The sequence below is a fragment of the Diachasma alloeum genome, unplaced genomic scaffold, assembly GCF_001412515.2.
Source record: "Diachasma alloeum isolate Michigan unplaced genomic scaffold, Dall2.0 Dall_scaffold_00209, whole genome shotgun sequence".
Lineage (NCBI taxonomy): Eukaryota > Metazoa > Arthropoda > Insecta > Hymenoptera > Braconidae > Diachasma > Diachasma alloeum.
Genome location: NW_021680374.1, coordinates 1,005,103 through 1,028,290, shown reverse-complemented (window position 1 = coordinate 1,028,290; position 23,188 = coordinate 1,005,103). Strand labels below are relative to the sequence as shown.

Sequence of the window (23,188 nt, the reverse complement as noted above, 5' to 3'; positions counted from 1 at the left end):
CCCCCCAAATCACAATCGGCCATTCCCCCCGATTTCGCGAATTTCTCTCGAAATCCCCCCGCAAGCCCCGACACGTCTAAAATGCCTGAAACAAAACAACCGGCTCCTCGAGGGCGTCGCCGTAGACAAGCCGGACAGCCCCCACCGCGCCTCCCCGAGATCCCCTCGACTGACGCATCACCACGTGATCCCTCGCGACTTCTCCGCATCTTCCCCACGAATGCACCTCTCGGCGAAGCTCCCCAGGTGCTCACGTAAGCCCCTCGATCCCCACCCCCTCGCCCGTCGGCCCATCACACGCGGCCGGGCGTCCGTTGCATAATGACGCGTGAGGGCAATCCTCTTACCTAATTCCCAAAACCTCCGAAAAGGTCCCCGATCACCCCCGGGGCCTTTCCCCCCACCGAAACAGCCCCGCACATCCGACGATTGTACTTCCACGTATACTGAACACACCGAGACGAGGACGGAGAGAGGAGAAGCCTCTCTCGCGCCGACGTTGAGCCATGGGAGGGCGAGAGGGGCGCGGCGAGATGGCGACGACACTCACAAAAACCGAACAAATAACCGAGTTCAACGACAGCAAGACCTACCCCGGTCAACCCCTCGCCAGAAATCCCCCGGCAATTCTCCCAAAAATCCCAGCACTCTCCCTCGTCCCTCGTAAACCACTCACTCGGTTTCAAAAACCACGCGTTTGACCCGCACTGAGCGCTGTCGGTTGTGTGACTAGCGGAAATGGCGGCGGCAAAAAATCAAGAAAAAAGAAACCCAACGAAAGCGAGAGAAAAAAAAAATGAAGAAAGAATTCCCTCACAATCCCAATCGCGTCGTCCTCCCCATCGCCATGAATCCCAAATAATGGACACATCACTTCAATTCATGGAGAATCCCTTTGTCACTGGACACCCGACACAATTCACTAGTTCCCTCACTCCACAGTAAATCGCGAATATTCACTGAACGACATAAAGAGACCATAGATCACTCCAACACGAGACCACTTCGCGTCTACACCACGAGCATCACCTCCCCTACAACTGCACTAAAAATATTATCAAAAATACAGACCCCCTGTGCCCCCCGCCCTTCCCCCCGCGCCCCTAGAACCGACGAAAAACCCCAACAAAAAAAAATATGCGAGACTGCAGCGCAGATATTAAAATCGTCACACCCAAACCACTTCAACAAAGTTAAACCACGTAATAACGTACATATACCGTATTCCACCAGTATTCCCATCATCACACACCATTAACTGGATAATCCTCGTTGGTGGCCGTAATTTTGAACAAGCATGACGCGGTTACGATATACAAACGTATTTTCGAGCCCGTTCAGTCCTGCTGAAACACTCCTGACGCTCTTGCCCGCCGATTCCTCTTGTTTTCTCCCCTCCCCTGCTCAACGTTCCTCCCCTCTGGCCCCCCGCGGCCCCCTATCCCCACCAGTTTCTCTATTTTTCCGCTTCAACGTCGATTCGGCGAGTCTCGTCTTTTTCTCGACACTCGCGCTCTCCGTTTTCCCTTTCATTCTAATTCCCCCTCCCCGACCGGACCTGCCGACCCTCCCCCCTATCGCGACGCCCCCTGCACCTAGAGCTGCCGTTAGCGATTTCAATGCACTATACACGAGTGTTGGACTTACAGCGTCACGACTCCAACTTTGTGGACCGGAAAAAACGGAATGACATCGGAGGAACGACTGTCTTTTGCCTCAACTCACCCAGTGACCATCTTCCCCCTCCCTCCGGCGCCCCTATGCCCCCTCCCCCCAAACCCCTTCGAGACCCTCTAAAGGTGGTACTGGTTTTTGGGGGGCAGCTGGGATTGGGATGCACTGTGTGTTGAGGAATGTTTGGGAATTTTTATTTGAAGCGTCGGGTTTTTTTTTCGAGGGGTATTGCGATGAGCGGTCGTTGGGTATCGACGTAAGAATCCGGGGGAAATGTTAGGGGAGGGGGTTTGAGAGTGCGTTGTAAGGTTGTCGCGATGAGCGAGGGACCAATAGGGGCGAGGGTTTGCGACGGATGTAGGGGAGCGGGGCAGGGTGGGGCCAATGGGAGACGGGGGATTTTGAAATGGCGAGGACCGAAAGGCGGTTTTCATGAGTTCGTCTAGGATTGCGGCGCCGCTAGGGGGCTTTTAGGGGGGGGGTGGGGGGTTCTTGTCAGCGGTCATAGGGTTATGATTTGGGAGGTTGTGGTGCTGTGGGTGATGGGAATGTCAAAGTGAGGGATAGTTTTGAGTGATTTTGAGGGGTCGATAGGGATTGTTTGAAGGAGTTGTTGGTGAGTTGCAATTTTTGGGGTTCGGTTTCGGAGATTTTGGGGGATTTCAAGCAGCTTCTAGGGGTTATTCATTCTCTGATGATGAATGTTATGTTTTTTATTCGTTATTTTTCTACAGAGGTGTGAAATTTTGATTTCTAGGGTATGGAATTCATGTTTTAGGAGAATTTTTGAGCAAGGGCGGGTGGGCTACCTTTCGAACGCGTTTTTGGTAGTTTTTTTAGTTTGATAATCTGAACTGATCTCCAATTGCTGTTCAGTTTTACATAGCCCTGGAGTCTCCAAAAATTATGATTGTGCAATCAAAAAAACGTTGAAAAAAAGCGGAACATTTTCAAAGAGCGTTTTTGAATAATATTGGGAAACAAATCCAATAGGGAGGAAATCGCAAATTAATAATTTGGCGAAAATCGTATTTTTTCATATCCAAGGAAAATTCTTTAATTTTTTTGGCTAATATAGCAAAATGGAACTAGTATCTTTGATGTTAAAAAAAATGTTGAGGGAAAGAAAAAATTTTTTTTGAATCTTTTTTCAAATTCACATGGCACCCTTAAGCGGGTTAAACCCAATAAAAACGAGATAAAGATAGCTGAGGTCCTCCGAATGCCCGCAGTTGCCGGCGAAGATGCAGACGATAAGGGGCGACACCTCGGAGCGTCGCTTCGAGATAGAATGCAAGCTCGAGGGTGAAATGGGGGCGATAGAGGCCCTCCGGGGGGCCGAGGACCGGAGCAAAAAGCTCACCAGCGGTATGGTAGCGATCCTCGGCTCCCTGGAGCAGCGGCTGGCGACCCTCCGGCGGACGATCCTCCCTGTGTACAACGAGACCGGAAACCTCCAGTCGCAGCAGCACAACATAGAGCGGACGCTGAACGCCCTGGACCACGCGATCGGCTACTACGGGGTGTGCCAGGAGGTCGAGGGGGCGGTGAGAAGCGGCCCCAGCGGGGCCGGCGGCCTCGACGGCTTCCTCGACGCCATGAACCGCCTCTACAACGCGGAGAGGTACTTCCAGAAGAACAATCCGAGCTCGGTGGAGCTGGAGAACATCTCGACGCTGTTCAACGTGGGATTGGACTCGCTGTGCTCGGAATTCCACGACATCCTGGCGAGGCAGAGCAAGCCCATTCTGCCGATAATTCTGCTCGATCTCATCGGCTCGGACGAGGACACGAGTGGGGAGGACGCCCCACAGTCCCTCAATCAACTGCCTGAGAGCGCCCTGGGGGACCTGGTGAAGATCGCCATGTGGCTCGATGAGAGGGGCCACCGGAGGCACGCGAACATCTACTCCTCGGTGAGGTCGGCAATCGTTCTGCGATCGCTGCAGCTGCTGAAGGAGCACCAACGCTCCGCCTCGGGCGGGAGCACTCACGCGGGGAGCCCCATGCCCAGGTGAGGGTCCGAGGGATATCTCCTCAGGGCGAGGAGATTATTCATCATGTGCAGTCGGAGAGAATGGGACAATATTGGGGGGAAGGGGGACGAGAATAAATTCGTTTTTTCAGTCTTTTTTTATGGGCAAATTGTAATGGGTTTTGTTTATATGGCTGTATTCATACTAGGGGAGGTTGGGGTAAAACGGACACTTGACTTTTTTTTTTAAATGTTAATGAGGGCTTGAAATGTTGATAAACTTTGGTAATTTTTTTCTCAATACTAAGAGCTATTCTTTCCCTTTGTGACGAGACTAAACTGAGCTCGTTTGGTCAATTCGTTTCTGAGTTATGAATAATTGTTCTGAGTTCTGGGAAAATCGTTGAAATTAAATGACAGAAGACCGTGTCCCACCACAAATGACGATAGGAAATAATTACTGACGATTCCGAAAATCGAAAGAAATAGTCAAATGGCAATTCTCCCACAGACTTAATAAATTCAATAATTACGATAATTCTGCATATCGATTTAAAAAATCACTATGATTTTAAAACTCTCATTTAGTTCATGAACAACATTTATGCAGAATTTAAACAAATAAGAAATCTGATTCACTCTACTGTAATTACAACTTTATAGAATTCATAAGAAATTATACAAACAATTCTCAACTATTCTATTTTTCAGTTAATTTCTCGTAATTCCAAATTAATTAACAATTTTCATGTGATAATTAATTAATAATTTTCATGGGATATTTTTCATCTCATTTCCATTCCTGATTTTTCCACGAACGACGAAAGGATATAATTACTGACGATTTCGAAAATCGAAAGAAATAGTCAAATGGTAATTCTCCCATAGACTTAATAAATCCAAACAATTACGGTAATTCTGCATTTCAATTTAAAAAATGACTATGATTTTAAAACTCTCATTTAGTTCATGAAAAACATTTATGCAGAATTTACTCAAATAAGAAATCTGATTCACTCTACTGTAATTGAAACTTTATAGAATTCATAAGAAATTATACAACCAATTCTATTCTATTTTTCAGTTAATTTCTCGCAATTCCACATTAATTAACAATTTTCAGGGAATATTTTTCATCTCATTTCCATTCCTGATTTTTCCACAAACGACGAAAGGATATAATCACTGACGATTCCTGCAATCGACTGTCCCTTTGCATCACGATTATCACGAAGTCTCCAAAGCTTTGATTTTGCCTTCCCATCCCCAGGTCCAAGTTCGCCCATCGGCATTCCATTGCATCCGGGGCTGAAGCCACCAGCCGAAGAACTTCCAAGCGCCTTCAGCACGCGATCGAGAAGAAAGCCAGCAAGATGCTGATGAGAGCGTCGCAGTCCACTGGGATTGGCCTGGCGTTCCCCTCCTCCAGGAAGCCGTTGCCCTCGCTCCCCTCGAATTGCGCTCCTGAGGATGCTGCGCCCGACGAACAGGAGATGGAGAACTACCTGTTGCTGACAGCGGGACTGCACAGGCTCATGCAGGCCGAGAGGAGCCTCGTCGCAAGGATCATCCCGACTCTGCTGCAGCCCCAGGTCCTGGAGGCCACCGTCAGAGACGCCATGGACCTCGTCGCACACGACGGGGAGAGCATCGCCACGAGGGCCAAGAGGTGCATCACTAGGAGGGACTTCTCAGCTGTTCTCGTGGTTTTTCCCATTCTGAAGCATCTCGGGGAACTCAAGCCGGATTTTGAGAGGACTGTCGAGGGCTGCGATTATGCCCTGAGATCGAAGTTTGCGTCGGTTTTGAACACTCTGAATACGACGGTGAGTTGGGGGAATGGAAACTGTAGATTTTTGATTAATTGGTTCATGAGAATTAGTTAAAGTCAAGGAAATACAGTCTTCAATTCAGTAGCGAAGCGGTAAAACGATTTAAGTCGACTTAGCTCTCAGCTTCGTTTTTGAGGAATATCTCCGAATATGAGAACGATAGCGAAATTTTCGTAATTAACTTTTTCGTAGCGCTCAATTCGATCTACACAAAAGGTTTTAACAAAAAATGTTCTATCTCCCTTAGATTCCGAGATACTCATTGAAAACTGACCAGTAGTCAAAATCGACTTAAACCGTTTTACCGCTTCGCTACTGAATTCAATTCGTTGGAAATTCAGGGTAATTTGGGGCTGAATACTTACGGTTTTAGTGTGCAATTTTATTATTATAAATTTAATAAATTAATAACATTAGTTTTTTAATGATTTATTTTATTTTATCCATTTTAATAAATTAACCAATTTTATTAATTTATTAAATTTTTGCTGCCTCATGAAATTTCAATTTTTTTTCTCATATAATTAATCCACAATGTCACATTATTCCAAATTGCCTCATTATTCCCTTTTTTCTTTCGTTGAAATTCTTGTCAAGATGTTTCGTCATTTTACAATTACTTCTTTATCAATATCGAATTCGATTCTTTACCCTAAACAGCTAAAAATAGTCAAGATATTAGAAAGAAAAAAGGTGGAAAATCCACTTTGGAAGATTTATAAAATAATCGAACCAAATTCAAAAAATTATGACCTTTACCATAAATAATTTATAAAAATTGATTTCCCAATTTCCATTGTTTATGCGTGGGAAAGAAGTGTTAAAAAAAACGGAGTATTTAGAGAAACTAGAAATATTGAAATGTTAAAAAGTTCATTCTCTCTTAAATAGGGAGCAAAAGCTTTAGAAGATTTTGCAGAGAGTGTCAGAAATGAGTCTGGAGCTGCACTACCCAAAGACGGAACAGTAGCTGAATCCACAAGCAACGTCCTTGTGTTTCTCGAGCAGTTATCCGAAAATGCTGAAACAGCGGGGATTGTCTTACGCCGGAACAATGAAGTCGAGTCGATATCAACTTCCAGCGCTAAACAAACAGAGAACACCCACAGAGTTCTCCTCGGTGTCTACATCAGTGAGTGTCAATAATAATGTTAATTAGGCTATTATTACTATTCTACTGTTATTAAATAATGAGAAAATCCATTGGGGTGTCACTCGTGGAAGTATTTTTTGGCTAGTGTATGCAAAGTACGTAAAACTGTACAATTAGTATTTAGTAAGCAAAAATTCTACTCTAATTCTACTAGAGTTTAATCAATTAATCATTGATTATTGAATCGATGAATGAGTGCCTGAAATTAAATTTTACTCATTTTCAGAGAAAGTCCTCGCCCAACTGAACCTCGCTCTCGTCAGCAAGAGTGACACTTCTTACTCAGATCCAGCGTTACGAGCCTTATTCAAACTAAATAATCATAATTATGTTGTGGAGAAACTCCGCAACAGTACTCTGTTGGAACTGCTACTGTTGGCGGAATCCACTGCTGCACAAACTTACCAGGATCTTCTCGTCAAAGACAAGACTAATTATGTTTCGGCGACTTTTGCTAAAGCAAGGGCCTATCTCGAACATTCTGGTGATGAACCTGGTATGCAAATGGAACATTTTAATACCTCAAAGTACAATTTCATTGTGAAATGGGAGAATGGAATGGGTCAACTCAATTCAAGAATCATTTTTTTATGAATTTATTTGGATTCCAACGAAATTTTCATGGGAATCTTTTTATAGATTTGTTTTCTTTGGCAATAAATGGCTTAAAAAAAGATTCTCATAAAATTTTCCCATTTGTGAGATATTTTCGACGAGCTGATTCGTTAAGAATTGAAATTGACTCGTCACTTTCTTCCTGAAAAGGAAATGAATTGGTTTTTAATTGAATTAACTCATTGCGTTCTCAAATTTTCATGAAAATTTGGGTTATAATTCTCATTTCTACAAAAAATATGTTTTTTCTAAATTTTCCTAAAACTTACCTGTTGAAACTGGGAATACATCGACTTATAATCAAATTAACTCATTTGATTTTCAAAATTCTATGAAAATTTCTCTAAACATCGTCTCAAGAAAATGTTCCCACATTTTTTTATCATTCATGAAATATTTTTTACAAAAACTGCTATATTAAAGTAAAAATTGTTTCATTCATTCTCATTTAAACGAGAATACATCAGTTTATGATCGAATTAGATTATAGACTGATTTATTCCGATTTATAAACGTTCCCACATTTTTTGTTCATTCGTGACATATTTTTTTTTCAAAAACTAATCTCTTAAAATAAAAATTACTTCATTCTCTCTCATTTGAATGAGAATGAATCGCTTTACAATCGAATGAGATCATATAATTTCTCAACCTAAATATCAAGGCATTATTTATGATTGTCCAGAGCTCGCAGTGAAGTCCCTGAAGGAGCGTTTCTCCGGATTTTCCCGCGAGTTCGAGGAGTCTGCGAAGAACCAGCGCACCTACTCAGTACCTGACGCGCGTCTTCGTGAGACACTTCGCCGAGAGTTGCAGCACTCCCTCGTCCCCCAGTACTCCGTATTTTACAACAAATACAGAAATACTCCGTTCACAAAGAACCCAGCCAAATACATAAAATACACACCGGAACAAGTGACGTCATTGATAAAAACGTTTTTTGATACAGCAGCCTGAGGCTCGTTATCGTGGGAGAAGAGATATAAGTCACATTGTTTTAGTAAACACCCATTTAATAAAGCAAATTTAGTTACAATATCTATAATAATTCCATGCTTTCGATGGCTCGAGTTTAATCCCAGTTGTTATCGTGCTCATTGAATCTGTTCCCATTAAAATTGATTATTTAAAAATTTGTCCTTCATTTATCTGATTGCAAACACTTTCAGGCTGTTGATAAGTCATTAATCCGATCTGGGTTTATGTGATAACAAAGCTCAATGGTTCGATTTCATCGGAATAATTGAGATTTTGGCATGAAATTTTTAGCTTGAACTTCAATTTATTCAACGATAAAAATTCCACGCGAAAATAATTGATCTTTGAAATCAGCTAGGGGTGAGTTTTTTGAGACTCTCTTTGAGTTCTTGATGTCACAGGGTTTTTCATTGGAAATTTTCGTAATGTTTATTCATCTATGCGTGCAGAAAATGGGAAGTAATGGAGAGAAATCCGTAAAAAACTATTGATTGTACTGAATTTTTTGAAATTACGAGTTACATTTTCGATATTTAATCATTTTTTATTGAGATGAATCATTATTAGCCTGAGAGAAACATAAATAACTCTCAGTCTCATAAAAAATGAATGTTATAAAAGTAGGAAGCAAACTAGATTTTTTTCTTGACATTTCTACACTTTTATTCATAAAATTCTTGATCTAAGAGTTTGTAATTTTAAAAAATTCACAAGGGCAGAACAAAATGATGGCAATAAAGGAAATCATCTACGCATGCAAATAAATATACAATTTTTCTTTCGTTTTCCCAAAATAAAAATTAAAAAATTGAGTTTATTGGCAATAATAAATGACTTTTCCTCATTTTTTCTTGCAAGAAATCATTATTTTAATCAATCAGACCTCAAATAAATTCTTCAAGTCTCATAAAACCCGAAATAACTCTCAATCTCCTAAAAAAAATTGAATATCATAAACAAAAGGACGCAAACCACAATTTTTCTTGGTATTTCTAAATTTTTATTCATAAAATTCTTGATCCAATGCTTTGTAATTGAAAAACTCACAAGAGTAGAATAAAACAACGAAAATAAAGGAAATCATCTGCTGTTTTCTCTCAAAATGCGAAAAATCTCGTAATTTTTCAGTCATTGTCACCAAAATAAAAATTCTGTTATAAAAAAATAGAGTACACTAGCAATAAGAACTGACTTTTTCTCAATATTTCCCAGATTATGCATGCACAAAACACGACAATTCTCAATACAAAGTCCTGTGGCTGCGAAAACTTGCAAGTCTCCCCTCAATAAAAAAATGTATATGAACGCTCTAGTTGGAGAATGAAATTTCGCGACTGTGAAATCCCTCATTTCATTTGTTAAAAACGATATTTACCAACGAATCCGTTAAAAAATAAATTTCCCCTCATAATTTGTCGACAAAAAGCACAACTCGGCCACTCGACAAGTTTTCCCATAATTTTCATCTCGTATTTTTGTCTTTTCCATTATTTTTCGTATATACTCAAATATATATATAAAAAACAAGTAACGTTTTTTCTCCCTTTTGTCGATTTAGTTTCGATTAGTAGCTTACACATACGACGCGATGATGACAGTAATAGGAATGAGTTTGAACTCCAGCAGTTATTTACAATTATTTGCTATTTCATCACTCGCTCACTTGCATCTATTTTTTTACGTTTTATTTATTTTGTTGTATAACCCACGCGTTCGTAACATTCATACTTTACCTAGTCACACCGAGGATGAATCCAAATAAAAAACTTTAATTCTCTGGTTTTTTCGGATTTTATTGGCCTATTGTTAATACGTCATTTCGGTGCAACTCACTCACCTTTCTCATCACTTCAACTAGTTAATAGTTTTTAGTTTATATTCTTCGTAGGCGAGGTACGGATGAGAGTGATTTTTTTGTTCTGGAATCTATGATTCAGTTGTGGAATGGTGAGTCGTGAAGAGTTGATTTACACGTCTGAATAAATGTGCGATTATCTCGAGAATTAATGGGCCGAGGGAAAAGTGTCAGAGGACATTTTTTGTTGGAAATTCAATTCTCTACAAAAAATGACTTATGATATTTCATCTTAAAACCGCTAGTTTTTGAGATAATTGCACAATTACAAGGGAATAAAAATCGAGTCATGTTTTAGGAGTGAATTTCTTGTTAAATTAGAATGCAATTATCTTGATGACGAGTGATTTTAGGACAAAAAGTCACGAGAAACATTTTTTTGCAAATTAAATTCCCTGCAAAAAGTTCCTATGACATTTTTTTCTAAAACCCCTCATTTCTGGAATAATTGTACAATTACAAAAACCAAAAAAAAATCGAGTCATTTCACTTCATCAATTCCTCACAAATTCATATGCAATTATCTCAGTAACAAATGGCATTATCAAAAAATATCACAAGACATTTTCTGCAGGAAATTATATTCTCACCAAAAAGTTCCTCAACCATTTCCCTCCAAGCCCCCTCCCTCCCGAAATAATTACACAACAAAAACAATCAACTCATCACATCCCTCAATTCCCCCTGCAATTACAAAAACCGCAAGTTGTGCGAGAGCAGCGAAATCCGGATTCCCTAACGAAGCCAATAAATACGGATCGAGAGAGCACCAAAGAATGCACTCGCCTAAACCCCTCAGTCCCTCGTCTCACCGCCTTCAACACCTAAAACTTGCACGACTCTAGAGCATGGTTTGCATATAATTATCATAATTTCTCGTAATAACTATTTCTCTTTCGTTTATGTTCATTACGTCTAAACCATTTTGTATTGTGCATCGAGTCCCCAATAACAGCAGCGACAATCACATTGTCCCAGCAATTATTGTCAACGAGATGAGAAAATTATTTCATTTCATATATTCTCTAGTTTATTTCTTTCCTCCCCTGTACACGATTGGTTCAAATTCTCTCGACTCTGACGAGTCCCTTAAAAAAAAACATTTCAACTTTTAGCGATTCAAATTTCCCTTGATTTTAAATTTATTCCATCGACGCTGAGTTTCCTTGACTCACCTCGATCGTGATTCATAATAATGCAAGGAAAAATGTTATTTAAATAGAAAAAAATAACGTTGTACATTGAATGTTCCACTGTACGGAAACCACGGATTTTTTAAAAAATGCGGTTCCACACACATTCCACATAATTTTCGTTCGTATTTAGTTCTCCATAAATACATTTGATAAGCTCTCTCTCCCTTTCATTATTTTTTTTTTCCTTCACTGTACACTCGGTATTTTGTGCGCTGATAATCAACTCCTGCCACTTTAATATTCCCTACAGTAATAGAGAGGAGAAGGAGGGAAAAACAATAGATAATTTTTCACTTGATCCACGCTAATTCAACTTCTCTCGGGACGACAGGTGACACACGCTCGAGGGTCGATCAGGCGTCGTTGATAAAATTAATATTATAGGAGGCAACACTTGCGCTTTGGTTTTGCCTGTAGTACTGGACATAATACCGCGCGTATCGCCTCGTCGAACACTGTCTTCAGGCCCTTTTGCGTCAGGGCTGAGCACTCCAGATACTTTACTGCTCCAATTTCTTTGGCCATTGCCAATCCCTGGAAAGACAGTGTGATGTTAATTGATGGGATGGCATCTTCGTGAGAATTAAGTGAGCTAAATTGTGGGAGGAGTGCAAACGGTGATTAAACGATTTAACAATTTATTCAATGTTTTTGCACATTTATGGCTCGAGCATATTTTCTAAACCTTCGAGTGACAAGGAGAGATAGAATATTGGAGTACTGGAACACCAATTCTCTCCGAAATTCGTCAGAAATTAATTCAAGGGATTTTCTTCATTTTAAAGGTATTTTTTTAAAGTCGTGTAAATATAGCTTAAATTTTGAAGATGCAAATCGGAAATAAATTCTAAGCGAAAGTTGATGTGAATAAAAACATTCTGGTGTAAGAATGGGAAAGTAACACAGTCTTGTGTAGAAAACCTAAAAATCTAAAAAAATTGAATAAATGAATAAAGATTTTATGCTGAATACAAAAATTATCGTCAGTGTCAAACTTTTGTGATGAATAATTTGAGTTTGAAATGGAGACCTGGTTCATTCAAATCGCAGAATGGTCTCAATCTTTCTCAAGCTTTCTCAACTCAATTAAAGTGGTTTTTGCATTAAGATATTTGAGAATTGAGTCTAAAACCCACCAAATGAATGACTTCAATTCTACTTAGTTTGAGAAATCGTTTTCTTGTCATCAAGAAATTGTCCTCGTCTTCAGGACAAGTACAAAATTCCACAAAAATTTTTATCTTCTTCATGCAAGATATTTTGCACTCGAGAATTTTCAAGTCAGAAGTATCTCGACATAGGGTAACCTGCCCAGTAGACGGACGCCTAAGAAAACCGCCCAGTAGATGGACGTTTGTTTTTTAGCAATTGAAAAAAAAAATTGATCGAAAAAAAATCGTCGCCCAGGGGTTAACAATCCCAACAGTTAGTGAAAATTCAAAGCAACAATTCACATTTCAGTATTTTTTTGCGCAATTTCCTATCCAAAAGTAGCTCGTCCATCTATAGGGACAGTGTCCATCTACGGGGTAGCTTACCCTACCTAAAGCTGTTTTTGTCACAGCAGCAAAAGGGGAGACGGAACCCCGTTGTCATCAAATCTTAGAATTGTGTTTTCTCCTACAATTATTAATTTCTGTCTATGAAATTACTTTATCGACTCGATTATCGCATTGTTGAGTCAACCCTGATAAAACAGTGCGATTATTTCCGACTGGGTGATAAAAAATAAATTGGCGTTAATGATGTTTCTGTCTTTGCCCGTTAAATACCGATTGGCTGGTAGGTAGAGTTTGGAGTTAGAGAAAATTATGAGAATTAATGAGAACAAGGGTATGTGGCCGTTATCGTCCGATTACTTTCCGAAAAAGTGGTTGATAAATCTCATATTACGCATATAAATATTTAAATGAGCAATAAATATTAAAGATTTCATTTTCTATCACCCAGTCTGAAATAATCGGACTGTGTTACCAGGGAATGAACTAGTTTAATGAATAAGAAATAATAATTGCAGGAGAAAACACAATTCCAAAGATTCATATAAACTTAAGGGTTCCGTTTCCCCTTAAAAAAACTCAGGCAGAGTCCCCATACCTGTGGATAGGTTATAGGCGCAAGTTTTTTGTCTTTGAGTTTCTCAATGGTCTCCTTATCCTCACGCAGATCGAGCTTGGTGCCCACGAGTATAATCGGCGTGGCTGGACAGTGATGACGCACCTCGGGATACCACTTGGCCCGTACATTCTCAAAGCTCGCCGGATTCACCAGTGAAAAGCAGATGAGAAAGACATCGGTCTGAGGATAGGACAGTGGCCTGAGCCTGTCGTAGTCCTCCTGTCCGGCTGTGTCCCACAATCCTAGATTAATAGGTTTGCCATCGACCATAACATTGGCCGAGTAGTTATCGAAGACAGTGGGTATGTACTCCCCGGGGAAGGCATTGGTGGTGTAACTGATCAGCAGGCACGTCTTACCGACAGCTCTGGGCCCCAGAAAACAAACAAGACCGATTGAACAATTTCACAATTGCCAATTCGAGGACAACAACAATCACAGATGATTAAATAGGGGTATTCCTGGGGCATTCTGTCATGATGGAGTCATTAAACTCGAGAAAAAAACACGACGAGGGCGCGAAAGACAGCACCACACCCGCTGTGCACCCACGCAGAGGAGGAAAAGCCCTCGAAAAATTGGTAATTATGAGCAAAGAAATGTGTGAGAGGAATAATGAGGAGCACTCGACGTATCAGAACCCCCAATTCCCCGCCCTGTTGACGATACCCAATAAACACTCCACATTACATTGTATTTTTTACTCACCCGTCACCAACAACGACGCACTTTATCGCCTGCATCGTCGTCAAACAAACGATTCGATGCACTAAACACTTGTCTGTGAATCACTTGTTCGGGGAGTTCAGGTGTGCAGGCCAGTAAAATCAGCCACAAAAGGTGGATAAATTATAATCTGGCGGAATTCGGAGGGTATCGCGGTACACGAGACACGGAGAGACCAAGGAGCGGCCGACGGGAGCCCTCTGTCTGACGCTGGAGTCCCGGGGGCGGAGGAGTGGGGGGACGGATGGAGCGAGAGGGCTGATGCACTCGCGCTCACTCCCCCCGGTCTGTGGGCGCTGAGATGTCGTTTTTTTTCCTTCGCTCCGGTGTTTCGGAGGATTATGGTGTGGAATGCAACGTCGGCGGAGGGGCAGACCCTGAGGGAGGTCTTTTCAACGTGTAAATGTGCTCGGGAGAGAGGGACGAGTCGGACGGGGAGGTCGCTGCGGAGGAGAGGGCTCGGGAATTCGGGTTTGAGGGCTCGGGGTTTGGATGGGGCTTGATTGCTATTACTGCGGGGGTTTTTGGATTTTTAATTGGACGTGGCGCGGAGAACGGGGCTTGGGTTCGGAGGTTTCGGGGGGAACTCGTCGACAGGAATTTTTTTAGATTTTTCAACTCCATTTTTCTGGGTTTTATAAGGGAGAGTGGGGTAAAATGGCCCCTTTTGACTTTTTCAAAAATGTTGATAACTCATTTAATTTGAAATGAAATGGAATAATTTTTTCCATGGAAACGACACTTCTTCCCCTTTAGAATGAGTCTAGACTGATCTCAATTAATGAATTTATTCCACAGTTGTGAGTATCACAGAAAAGTCAAAAGGGGTGTTTTACCCTACTCTCCCTTATTTTTTAATTTTTTTGTTGGAAATGGTGCGGAGAACAGGGTTTGGATTCGGAGGTTTCGGGGGAAACTCGTCGACAGGAATTTTTTTAAATTTTTGAACTCGATTTTTATGTTCTTTATTTTTTTTTATTTTTTAGTTGGAAACGGTGCGGAGAACTTGGATTGGGAGTTTTTTCGGAGGAATTCGTCTACATGAATTTTCCAAGTATTTCGCGTAGTATTTTTTTGCTGTTTACATAAAAAATTGGTTACATTAAGAAATCAATAAAAACACTTGGATAATTTCAGCCAAGGAAATTATAGTTCAAAAATGACAGAATTTCAATTTATAGTTTAAAAATGACAGAATTATTTATTTACTTTATTATGATTTATCATTTTATTATTTATTTTTTACTATTTAGAATTTTTAAATTTATAATTGAAAAATGGTCAATGGATCACAAGCTTTAAAAAATGTCAACATATGATCAAAACGTCAATGTCCGGATAAATACAATTCATCGAACCTTCGACATTTTTTCCGCTTTTTTAAGTTTCACTTTCCACGAGGAAAACGAGTGGAAAAAAAGTGGCGAAGAATTAATAGAGCGAGCGCGGGTCAAAGCCCGATGATGAAAAAATATTTGAAAAATAAGCGATCAAAATGAAAAATAACTTCAGCTTCTTGACAAAAAATTGAAAGAGTAACGAATAATTTTCGTGATAACTTTTGAATGAAAAAAAAATAGGAGAGTTGAATCACTTCTGCTTGAGGTGGAGTTGCATAAGGGTGATGTCATTCGACAGTTTTATCTGCACTGTGGGATTTTTCGTTTAGGTATTAATTAATTAAGGCAGTGCCCCAGTTTCGGAACTCGTTTATTCCGGCTAATGGATGGCCATATAACTCGGACGTCCGGGAGTGGCGGAAGGTGGGGGAGAGGGCGACTCGGGATTTTTCACTGCTGAAGAATTTCCCTCGTTAGATTGAGTCACACAGATTGTGTGTCATTCCAGTCACGATGTGCGATGATATTGGCTTTATCATCGATAGATTATGAATAGCGAAAGATAACGCGGGGCTGTGAATTGATGACGGAATTGAGTTTTTCTGTGACGGATGCGATGATGCTTGTTGGCTTGACAATTCCATATACAATATTGCATGATTAATCTGAAATTACTGGAGTGACTCCACGATCACTTTGTTTTTTCGGGATTTCTAGAAAACTAGAGGAGCTAGCGTTTCAATTCCAATTGCATTTACTTCGTGAGGAAATTTAAGATCGAGATTAATTTGAGACACCTGGGAGTGCTCAGAGGACGCTTTCCAGCTAAAAGCCACATTAATTTTTAGCTGAAATTTGTCATTAGTTTATTTTTATTGTCAGGACTACCCGATGCTAAAAATCGAATTAAAGTTCAACATGTTATTGCAATAAATTTATCTCCACCGTCTGACAAATTGTTTCGTTTTGCTTATAATTTTTAGCTGAAAATCACATAAGTTTTGCCTTTCTGAGAATTCCTCGAAAGCTAAAAGAGTTGGCGTCCTCAATCCAATTGCATTCAACTCCTGAGGAAATCTGCAATCTTCCCAGGTACCTGAAAATGCCCACAAGTGCATTCTGACGCTTTGATGGATTATAATTATCATGCGATAACTTTAACTCAATTTTGATTCAATTCCCACGCAATTAATTACCTACCAGTGATGCCAGTCGCCACCTACTATTCCGGCTAATGGCAATTCCACTATCCAACTCCTGTCACGTCTCTCCGAAAAGGGGGGCTTACCGACGACTGTACTCAAGTCAACTGAACATGAGTCATGTCACAGAACAGATAATGTAAACCATCAAATTAGACACACGCATAAATTACGACGAAAAATTTTGCAATGTACCAGTATAATTGTGGACATGGAAAAGGACTACAAGTATTTTGTGACATGAGAAATGATGAGAGAATAATTGGAGTGCAATAATTGGGCGCGAAACTGAGTGGGAATTCAAATTGACTCCACACCATTAATTTTACATTGTTGACTATACAGAAATGAACCATGTGAAAAGGGCCGCTCTCAATCATCGGGACTCTGATGAAACTGTTGATATTATTTTCTGAACACGGAATGCAATATTAGATATTATGTACGGAGGGATTCTATTGAAAATAAANCAAATTAGACACACGCATAAATTACGACGAAAAATTTTGCAATGTACCAGTATAATTGTGGACATGGAAAAGGACTACAAGTATTTTGTGACATGAGAAATGATGAGAGAATAATTGGAGTGCAATAATTGGGCGCGAAACTGAGTGGGAATTCAAATTGACTCCACACCATTAATTTTACATTGTTGACTATACAGAAATGAACCATGTGAAAAGGGCCGCTCTCAATCATCGGGACTCTGATGAAACTGTTGATATTATTTTCTGAACACGGAATGCAATATTAGATATTATGTACGGAGGGATTCTATTGAAAATAAAAGGGACAAGAAAATTATACACAATGGTAATGTGCTGTTAATTTTTTCCTCCCTTCGGATCGGCAAGTTATTAATTAATCCTCAATTTTTTTCTATGGTGTCATTAAAAATTAATAAAAATAATCCTTTGAAAAGGAAATCCCGAACTTTTGAAATGTTCCCATTTCTCCATTATTTTCTCTTTATGCAATTCGTGAAAATCTATATCCTCCGCTCTAATAATAACCTCCTTATTTTCTTCATTTCAAAAACTGTACCACAATTAATTAAAAATTCTCCTTTCACCAAATCTGATTATACTTTCATATGTATGATATGAGAGCGAGGGAGAAAAGTCAAGGCAGGTGTAAGTAGTCCACTAAACACTCTTCAAAATTACGGAGCGCATCTGCTGCTGCGTTGAGGATAAAAGGAGCGTGGCTTCTGGCTTATGTTGTCGGCACTACAGTATATAGTATATATGATGCTTGCAATGACGGGGAAATGTCTTCACACTGAAACCCCCACTCTATCTAATTCTCACGGCAATACGCGTCTCCCACCACTACTGCAATGCAATTGCGTTCTCCGGTTTCAAACAGTATACATGTGTGTACCAGAATCTGCTTGAGTACATTGACACGCGAATGGCATTACTTAAGTACAAAATGGTGGGAGATACATATAATACGAGGATAGAAGCGAGTGAAATAGTCCATATTATACACACAAGCGTGGAGAAAAAATGGTGGGGATCGAAAGGAGACGAATAAGTTTGTACTGCTTAAAACCAAAGAATGATCTCGGCTTATAGTGTGGCGGGGAAAGTAGGTCCATTTGGGGATTGCATGGAGTGGGGGTAACCGCCCAAAGCGTTCTTTGGTTGCAAGTAGTATACTACCAGTAGTACCTCTCTACCTCTGTCATTTGTGATTGGATCTGACGTATAACTCATCATTTGTGTCTTTCTTTCCCCCACACATTTTCATCAACTAAGTGTTCAAACATTAGATACATGTGATTTGTTACTGTGATTTATTAACCAACTTGACAGGATTTAGAGAACAAACGTGAACGGAGGTGAGAATTAAGTAGGTTTCATGGGAGACACAAGAGGTAACTTGCGGTGTGTAAAGACGGAAGAGAACGCGCCAGTGTTGATGAGAGGCGTCTTCTGACCATCTAATTCAGTGTTAGAAATTCACATTACGAGGGGAGCAAAACAGAGCGTAAAATCAGCCATGCTCTTCAATGCTATCGTGAAAGAATTTACTGCGTAAATTTGCAGCATGAAGTATCGAAGGAACACGTAGTTTCCTCGATTTTTTGAACCAACTGACGACCTACTACTATGTACTCGAACGTCGAATGAGTGTATTCCAGAGGCAGAAAAGATCATTAATACCTGGTGATAAAGGAGTTTGAAGATACACATAATTTTGACAGAAGAGGAGAACAATATTCAGGAAGATGGACGCCAATGTGGAGAGAGAGTGCAGCGCCCTGGGCGGGCTTTTCAATCAAATTATTGCGGATATGAAGGTAATCATTGTGTATTTTTATCCATTTAAAGGACAATGCTTTTATGACATTCATCTTGCACGTTGTTCTTTGAAATTTGTTGTCTTGTTGTGAAAGTATGGCATTTACTGTTCGATTTCATTGACATTTCCTCAAATTTAAAGAGCAATTTGAATTCCAGAATGGAACACCACTGTGGGAAGATTTAATATCAAAAGCAACAAAACTTCATGCTTGTCTGAGAGCAGCTATTCTAGCAGTATCAGCCTATCTCGAGGCGTTCCAAAAGATTGCTGATGCTGCGACCAACGCCAAAGGTGCGACTAAAGAAATTGGCACCGCCTTGACGAGGATATGTCTGCGTCATAAGGCTGTTGAAACAAGGATGAAATCTTTCACATGGTACTGATAATATATCATATTAATCTCATCACATAACTATTCATCGTCTCGAGTCTTTATTAAACTTGAGCTTATTTTTTAACTTTTCCATTTTGATCTACTTCGAAACAAATTGAGTGATAAACTTGGTGTCAATTTTCGTTTAAATTCATATGGAAGAAAATCAATATTTCAAGCAGTGCATCAACTTAATTTCGATAACTTTTCGAAACTGTATTATTTTGCCCTCCAGTGCAATTGTATTTCTACTAAATAGGCATTTGTTCGTAATTTTAATCGTACTTTTTGTAACGTGTTTCATTTTCATGTATTTCATATTAAAAAATTATAGACTTAACAAATGGTTAATGAGAAAAATAAATGTTTGATGTTTAGCGCAATTATGGACCGACTCGTGATGCCCCTTCAAGAGAAACTGGAAGACTGGAAAAAAACCCTAATAAATCTGGATAAAGAGCATTCTAAAGAGTACAAAAGAGCCAAGTCCGAGTTGAAGAAGCGTTCAACCGACACACTAAGACTGCAAAAGAAAAAAGCAAGGAAGGCCATTGTGCAGAGTCATGGGCATAGTCAAACAGCAACTTTACAAGCCCAAGGTAACCGTATTGATGATTCGGAATTAAACAGATTACTCGAGTCGTCAGAGGCGAGTGTTCACGAGAAACGCTTGAGTTTAGAAGAAACTGAACGCAAAGCTGTGCGTGCCGCACTGTTAGAAGAACGTGGACGATTCTGCCAGTTTGCTAAATTTCTGAGACCAGTGCTGGATGAAGAAATATCGATGTTGATGGAGCTGACTCACTTGCAAGAGGTTTCTGATCAGCTGGAACGGCATGTAGCATCACCTCACGATTTGCCAGCAGCCTCTGAACAAGTTATCACCGATTTAAAGGGGAGAGAAATGACACAGTGGGCATTAGCAACGCCACCATCAAGCCCATCATTGTCACTCGGGTCTAGAAAAAGTTCGATGTGCTCAATAAGTTCGCTAAATAGCAGCTCAAGTGGTTCATGCAAAAATCATCCAAATTCATGCACCCATCAATGGCACAGATCAATGTCCCAGGTAATTTTGAAAAAAAAAAAGCGAGGGAGAGAGAAAGCACTCTATGAAATTGAGCGAACTGCATTTTTTTCATTAACCAATTGTAGTTTTTTTATCCCATATTCCATGTTGTTTCTGTGCATTGCCCTTTGCCTGATTTCGAGTTTTTTTTCTTATTACTTTTTCGTTATGAATGTTTTTTGGTAGTCGATGTTGTATAATCGTTGTAGCCAATTGGTACGAGACCCTTCAGCATCGCAGATACGGGGACAACGACACTTAGACACTTGTCGAGTGGATGTTCACGTGATTCTGGATTTACTTCACAGGATACGCTTTATAGGCAACCTATTTCTGAGTATCAGGTAATTACAGAGGCTAGCTAATGGATACGGCCTATCTTTCGCTTTTTATCGATTTTATGACTTGAAAAACCAATTAACAAAAATTCTGCGGCTAAGTAGGATGATCATACTATCATATACAGTGATTCCTCATTTTTTTCTATTCTTGGAGTAAGAAAAAACGAAAAAGAAGACATCTTTTGCATACATCTTTGGGGTCTTTGGCATGTTTTTCTCCTAGTAGTGGTTGAATAATGTTCTTCAAATAAGAAGAACCGTATTTCACTTGAGCACAGAGTTGTTGCATAAAAATTTTATTCTGAAGCTTTTCCACCCATTTTTTTTTCATTCGCAGGTATCCAATGTGTCTTCCCATAGTAATCAAAATAACTGTCCAACGAAATCCTCGACAAATGCGACCTGGCCCGATCTCCAAGAGACGGCAGCTCTCGAAAGGCAAGTTCAACCGTCAGCAGTGAACGAAAGACCCCACACAATCTCGTCAGCATACGAAAAAGGACATCAGAGACCTGCACTGAGTGTTTATACATTCCAAGCACCCGATTCTGGATGTTGCCATAGCCAGCCTGCATCACCAGTCTCATCACCACCCTCAAATCCCCAGTTAGCACGTGTACAAATGCGTAAAAATAGTGCTGGCAACCTGAGGCCACCGATTCCGAGCCGATGCTCCAGTTTAGAAAGACCTACCGTTACGGGAGGAAAAAATGAGGGAACTGCAACAAATCGGGGGAAACCAAAGCTACCATTACCTGCGCATTTGATGAAAGGTTTGCAGTATTTTATTTCGATTGATAATATAATGATTCCCTCGCTCTGTGTTGAAAAAAAATGAAAAAATCATGAAACAACCAAATACTTTGAATCGAATTTCTTCATTCACAAATTTGTCTCGGCGATTATTGTCATGTATTCTCGTACTCTCGGTAAATTTTATTCTACTCTAAGGAGATGGAAATCACTCGTGGAAGTTTAAACATTCATAAATGATTGATGTTCTTAAGATTTGGGAAATCATCAACAGCAACCCATGTACGTAAATATGCACGAACTGGCTAACTTGGCAGCTAATCGTGCTCAAGAGATGCAACTACCAGCAGCTGGACCTGCAGCCACCTCTGGCTCGATATCCAGAGCACAAACGTCAAGCAGCAATACAAATGAAAAGGTGAGGAGTCACTTTTTAAATTCATTAATCTACTGCAAAATTCAGGATCGCGGGTAAGTTTGTATTTATTAAAAGATGGATCTTATTTCTTGAATCGTCACGGCAGTTAAGGGAAAAACTTTATTAAAGAAGAAAATGCAAATTTACGTTGCAAGCTTTGATTTTTCAATAATCATATATCACTTGAAGTGATAAAACTTCCGCGGGATTTAGAGACTGAGAATGAAATAGTATAATGTGTTACAAGAGCATAAAGCTATACTTTTCCGCAGGCACCCTAAACCGCCCCGACAGGTGAACTTTTCCGACAAGTATACTATAAAAAAAAGGCCGTGACTATTCGCACCATTGCGTGAATCACTCCCGTACACTCCATACACTCCACGCATGCGTGAAGTTTGTGTGTTTCACGCAGCCGAATTTTCACACAGTTGAAGTTTCATACTACTGTGTGTTTCACGCAGTTGTATTTTTATACTACTGTGTGTTTCACGCAGGGGTATAAAAATACAACTGCGGGAAACACACAGTAGCCTTAAAACCTATTCTATTCGATTCCTGAGAAAATTTGGGTTCGGTATAGGCAGATGGACGGGTCAGAATTGCGGTTTTCCACTTCCCACCCCCTGTACAAGATGAATTAAATTAATTTTTTTTGGCATTTCCGTTTTTCGCGATTATCTCGGAAACTATGAGCGATAGAGCCTTGAAACCTATTCCATTCGATTCCTGAGAAAATTTGGGTTCCGTATAGGTAGATGGACGGGTCAGAATTGCGGTTTTCCACTTCCCACACCCTGTACAAGATGAATTAAATTAATTTTTTTTGGCATTTCCGTTTTTCGCGATTATCTCGGAAACTATGAGAGATAGAGCCTTGAAACCTATTCCATTCGATTCCTGAGAAAATTTGGGTTCCGTATAGACAGATGGACGGGTCAGAATTGCGTTTTTCCACTTCCCACACTCTATACAAGATGAATTAAATTAATTTTTTTTGGCATTTCCGTTTTTCGCGATTATCTCGGAAACTATGAGAGATAGAGCCTTAAAACCGAATTTGGGTCCCCTATAGGCAAGTGGACGGCTCAGAATTGCGTTTTTCCACTTCCTAGGCCGTATACAAGATGAATTATAGTACATTATGTCATGAGGGCGATAAGCGGCGCCCACATTGAGGGCGCTCACAAACCAACGCTATCGCCCGAATGGCATATACTATTTTTCGTCACGAAGGCCCGACGCGGGTGTGGG

The 23,188-nt window shown here is 40.2% G+C and overlaps 4 protein-coding genes across 16 annotated transcripts in view; 2 read left to right on the top strand and 2 right to left on the bottom strand.

The window, feature by feature from the left end:
* LOC107036502 (KAT8 regulatory NSL complex subunit 1) overlaps positions 1 to 1,731 on the bottom strand; it is a 13,134-nt gene extending 11,403 nt beyond the window's left edge. For 2 of the 11 annotated variants that reach the window (XM_015254507.2, XM_015254506.2), the window contains exon 1: positions 1,215 to 1,375. The gene's annotated coding sequence lies outside the window, so the exon portion shown is untranslated. The other 9 variants (XM_015254511.2, XM_015254514.2, XM_015254512.2 and 6 more) reach the window with 7 other exon arrangements.
* A 435-nt stretch (positions 1,732 to 2,166) lies between these two features.
* Positions 2,167 to 10,008, top strand: LOC107036482 (exocyst complex component 7). Of its 2 annotated transcripts, none has more exons than XM_015254466.2 (6): positions 2,167 to 2,290; positions 2,907 to 3,688; positions 4,920 to 5,475; positions 6,373 to 6,613; positions 6,861 to 7,130; positions 7,935 to 10,008. In XM_015254466.2, the coding sequence occupies exons 2-6, from the start codon at positions 2,919 to 2,921 to the stop codon at positions 8,204 to 8,206; spliced, it is 2,109 nt and encodes a 702-aa protein (XP_015109952.1). In that variant the 5' UTR covers positions 2,167 to 2,290; positions 2,907 to 2,918; the 3' UTR covers positions 8,207 to 10,008. The 2 variants fall into 2 exon arrangements, with proteins under 2 accessions (XP_015109952.1, XP_015109953.1); XM_015254467.2 differs by having other exon boundaries at positions 2,849 to 3,688.
* On the bottom strand, positions 8,242 to 14,332 carry LOC107036483 (ras-related protein Rac1). The gene is made up of 3 exons (XM_015254468.1): positions 14,105 to 14,332; positions 13,376 to 13,763; positions 8,242 to 11,812 (listed from the first exon to the last, which is right to left on the bottom strand). Exons 1-3 carry the CDS (start codon positions 14,137 to 14,139, stop codon positions 11,657 to 11,659), a joined length of 579 nt encoding a protein of 192 aa, XP_015109954.1. The 5' UTR covers positions 14,140 to 14,332; the 3' UTR covers positions 8,242 to 11,656.
* A 3,745-nt stretch (positions 14,333 to 18,077) lies between these two features.
* Positions 18,078 to 23,188, top strand: part of LOC107036432 (protein MTSS 2) — an 18,548-nt gene continuing 13,437 nt past the window's right edge. Inside the window, exons 1-6 of one of the 2 annotated variants that reach the window (XM_015254380.2) lie at positions 18,078 to 18,975; positions 19,136 to 19,356; positions 19,732 to 20,422; positions 20,632 to 20,766; positions 21,101 to 21,536; positions 21,771 to 21,934. In XM_015254380.2, coding sequence (XP_015109866.1) covers positions 18,904 to 18,975; positions 19,136 to 19,356; positions 19,732 to 20,422; positions 20,632 to 20,766; positions 21,101 to 21,536; positions 21,771 to 21,934 — 1,719 coding nt within the window. In that variant the 5' untranslated portion in view covers positions 18,078 to 18,903. The remainder of the gene's footprint in view (positions 18,976 to 19,135; positions 19,357 to 19,731; positions 20,423 to 20,631; positions 20,767 to 21,100; positions 21,537 to 21,770; positions 21,935 to 23,188) is intronic. The other variant, XM_015254381.2, reaches the window with a different exon arrangement.